The 3469-nt window shown below is 47.2% G+C and overlaps 1 protein-coding gene across 1 annotated transcript in view; it reads left to right on the plus strand.

The window, feature by feature from the left end:
- The window catches only part of NDRG3 (NDRG family member 3), a 109564-nt gene extending 108611 nt beyond the window's left edge, over positions 1-953 (plus strand). Inside the window, exon 16 of the mRNA XM_011929213.1 lies at positions 772-953. Within this exon, the coding sequence (XP_011784603.1) occupies positions 772-953 (182 nt within the window). The remainder of the gene's footprint in view (positions 1-771) is intronic.
- Positions 954-3469: the final 2516 nt, after the last annotated feature.

Here is a 3469-nt window from a genome sequence, read left to right on the forward strand (position 1 = left end):
TCAGAGCCTGTGCCCAGAGAACTCTGCAGATGATAGCACCTTTTGACCCCAGCATTGAAATACAGCTAGGGGAGTGGCTGCTGCCCAGGAGGATAGGCAGGGAGGCTATATGCCAGGTAAGGCCCAGTCCTAGCCAAGCTGGAAGGACCTTAGAGTCAAGCAGTGGCAGAACAGGAGTCTGAGTTTAACACCTACCCCCAGAGCTCCTCCATCTCTGGCAACCTGTATCTCATCCCTGTGTCGAGGTCAGCTTCAAGCCAACCTGCCGTCCCCTTCACCTGCACCGTCCTACACATCTCCTCCCTGGTAGCAAGGTAGCCTGTGGACACGGATGGTAGTCTCGTTGTATCGAGCTTGCACTGTGTTTGTGAAACACCTTCATACTTGTGTGTTTGTCTTTCTTTTCTTTTGGTTTAGTCTTGCATGCACTGTAGGTTTTGGTTACCTGTTTGGGTTCCCAAAGCCTCCATTCTGTCACTGTCTGAATGGTGTGGGCATAGCTAAGAGGCCATACTCTGGACTTTGGGTTTCCCCTTGTTCTGTGGTGACTACAATCAGCTGAGATTCCAACCAGATCTAAAGGATTAAAGTGGCCTCACATATCACCACTCACCTAGAGCAAATAATACAAAATGGGGATGGCTATATCTTGTCCTGGGTGTCGTTGTAAATGAGTCGGAAAAGCTAAACATAAAGCCTTTGGTGAGACTCCTAGGTTAGCTGGGCTTAACTGGGGCTTCACCTTCTAGTCCCGTTGGTTCTCTGTTACAGTACCATCTGCCAGCATGACTCGGCTCGCCCGATCACGAACCCACTCAACCTCGAGTAGCCTCGGCTCTGGAGAAAGTCCCTTCAGCCGGTCTGTCACCAGCAATCAGTCAGATGGAACTCAAGAGTCCTGTGAGTCCCCTGATGTCCTGGACAGACACCAGACCATGGAGGTGTCCTGCTAAGCAGATGCCCCTCCCCTGGACCATTGCAGGTCCATCCTTCTTCAAATGACCACTCCATAATATCACATTTCATCCATGTAAACTGGCCTCTGCTATCTTTAACTCATGCATGGCCACCGAACCTCTCTCTAGTAGCCTGGATTTATCATTCTCTCTGCCTGCCCACCCCCTTTTTTGTATAGCCCAGGAACCACTTCCATGCCATACTGTAACATTCCAACATCTTTAGCAGATCAGATCTCTCCATCTCCCCTCTTGCCAGCTTTTTCCCGTGCTCCCCCAACTATGTATTGGATAAGATTCTTTGATCCCAACTCTGTGTGTGTGCGAGCATGTGTGTCTCCGTTTGTGTGTGCATAGTTCTGTGGTTTTAGACACGCTTTCTTGTAGTGCTTCTGCAAAAAAACAAAAAAGGGACTTATTTTGCATTCTCAATGGTGTTTTTAAGGGAATTAGGCAGAATAGATTTCTAGGTTGGGTAGGCCACTGCGTTCTCTTTTGTTTGCAAATTGGTCAACAAAATTTGCAGAGTGATTTCAGGAGAGAGCAGCTCTGAGGAATGTGGAAAATCATAATTGCCATCTGGACCATTGATTGATTGTGAGCAATAGTAGAAGGATGCCTATTACATAGAGAGACTCCTTCTGTCCAAATGAATTTCTGTATACTCTTCTATAAATAAAAGGGAGGAATATATTCTGCTGGAAGCCCGTGAACCATCGGTGAGGTTCCGATACAACACAGAGTTTTTTCCAAGGAGTGAATGTGGCTTAATTACTGGACTCTCTTAGCACAGGAAGGTGGAAACAAAATGCCAGGCCTCTGCTCTGAAGAGCAAAACTGCTGTCGCTGCAGTATCTTATACTGGACATCCACATATCCACAAGGAGTGCCTCTTAGGTCTATGACGGAGAGTGTCTCCATTCCTCAGTTCCCAGAGAGGGGAGAGGTATGGCCTAAAAAGCATGTAGATGGTGGAGAAATGGGTGGGGGAAGAGGAACAGTCATTAACATAGTATCATGTTTAATAAGTATGGCCTTGATTTCAGTAGATGTAATGGAAGCCAAATTAAATTGATACAGAACCCATTTCTCAGAGTCTTTTTTTTTTTTTTTTTTTTTGAGAGTCTCGTTCTGTCACCCAGGCTGGAGTGCAATGGCGCAAACTTGGCTCACCCTCTGCCCCCTGGGTTCAAGTGATTCTCCTGCCTCGGCCTCCCGAGTAGCTAGGACTACAGGCACCTGCCACCATGCCCAGCTAAGTTACGTATTTTCAGTAGAGATGGAGTTTCACCATGTTGGCCAGGCTGGTCTCAAACTCCTGACCTCAGGTGATTCGCCCACCTCAACCTCCCAAAGTGCTGGGATTACAGGCGTGAGTCATTTTGCCCAGCCATCAGAAAGATTGTTAATCCTATGAACTCCCTTTTGCAGGAGGGAAAGGGCCACTCTGTAGGGGCAGCCCTATCCAGGTAAAGTTGTTTTCAGCCTCCTGTCTACGGTTAAGTGAGGGAGTCACAGCAAGACAGAGAGTATTGCTGGAGGGTGAGAGAACTGTGGAGACCAACTGCCACATAGCAAGAGCCCAGCTCTTGGGAGCATTGAGATGTAAGCTCAGGGTTACACAGTTCCAAATCTTGGGAAGGGGCTTTTCAGACACACTGCTTTCTGCCGAGATAAGGAATGCATCACTCTGCCAGAGTATGACTTTTTACAGATTATTAAATAAAGCTGTATATGTCTCATTGTTACCTGATTGCTGGTGATATTTCTTTCAAGCCATTCACTGGGGTTCAGGGTGGGACGAGTTGCTGTATGCTGGTTCTGTGTTGGCATTTTCACATGTGATTGCTTATCCACCAAGCAACACTGTCCATTTATAGGAGGAAATGAAGCCTGATGATAAATCATTTGCCCAAGGTCATACAGCCAGTAACTCCAGCCAGGATCAAATCCTAGGGAATTATGCAGAATTCTATCTGATGTGTCTATATTTCCCTGAAGCCAAAAATCATGAGAAGCCTGCAGTATTGTTTGTGATGGAGGAGAAGCTGAAGTCTTGAGAAAGTGGTCCATGTCACAGCTCTACCACCTGTGTGGGATTGCTGAGTCTCACTTCTCATTTAATCATCTGCAACCACTTATCTGGGTTCCTCTAAGAGACCAGCCTGTGTTTCTCCAGAGATGGCTATATTTGTACCCATCAAGAATAATTTCAGACCAGGTGCGGTGGCTCACACCTGTAATCCCAGCACTCTGGGAGGCCGAGGTGGGCGGATCACTTGAGGACAGGAGTTAAAAGACCAGCCAGGCCAACATGGTGAAGCCCTGTTTCTACTAAAAATACAAAAATTAGCCGGACATGGTGGTGTGTGCCTGTAATCCCAGCTACTTGGAAGGCTGAGGCAGGAGAATCACTTGAACCCAGGAGCTGGAGGTTGCCATGAGCTAAGATCACACCACTGCACTCTAGCCTGGGCTACAGAGCGAGACTGTGTCTCAAAAAAAAAAAAAAA

This window comes from Colobus angolensis, unplaced genomic scaffold (genome assembly GCF_000951035.1).
Source record: "Colobus angolensis palliatus isolate OR3802 unplaced genomic scaffold, Cang.pa_1.0 Scaffold8, whole genome shotgun sequence".
NCBI classification, from domain to species: domain Eukaryota; kingdom Metazoa; phylum Chordata; class Mammalia; order Primates; family Cercopithecidae; genus Colobus; species Colobus angolensis.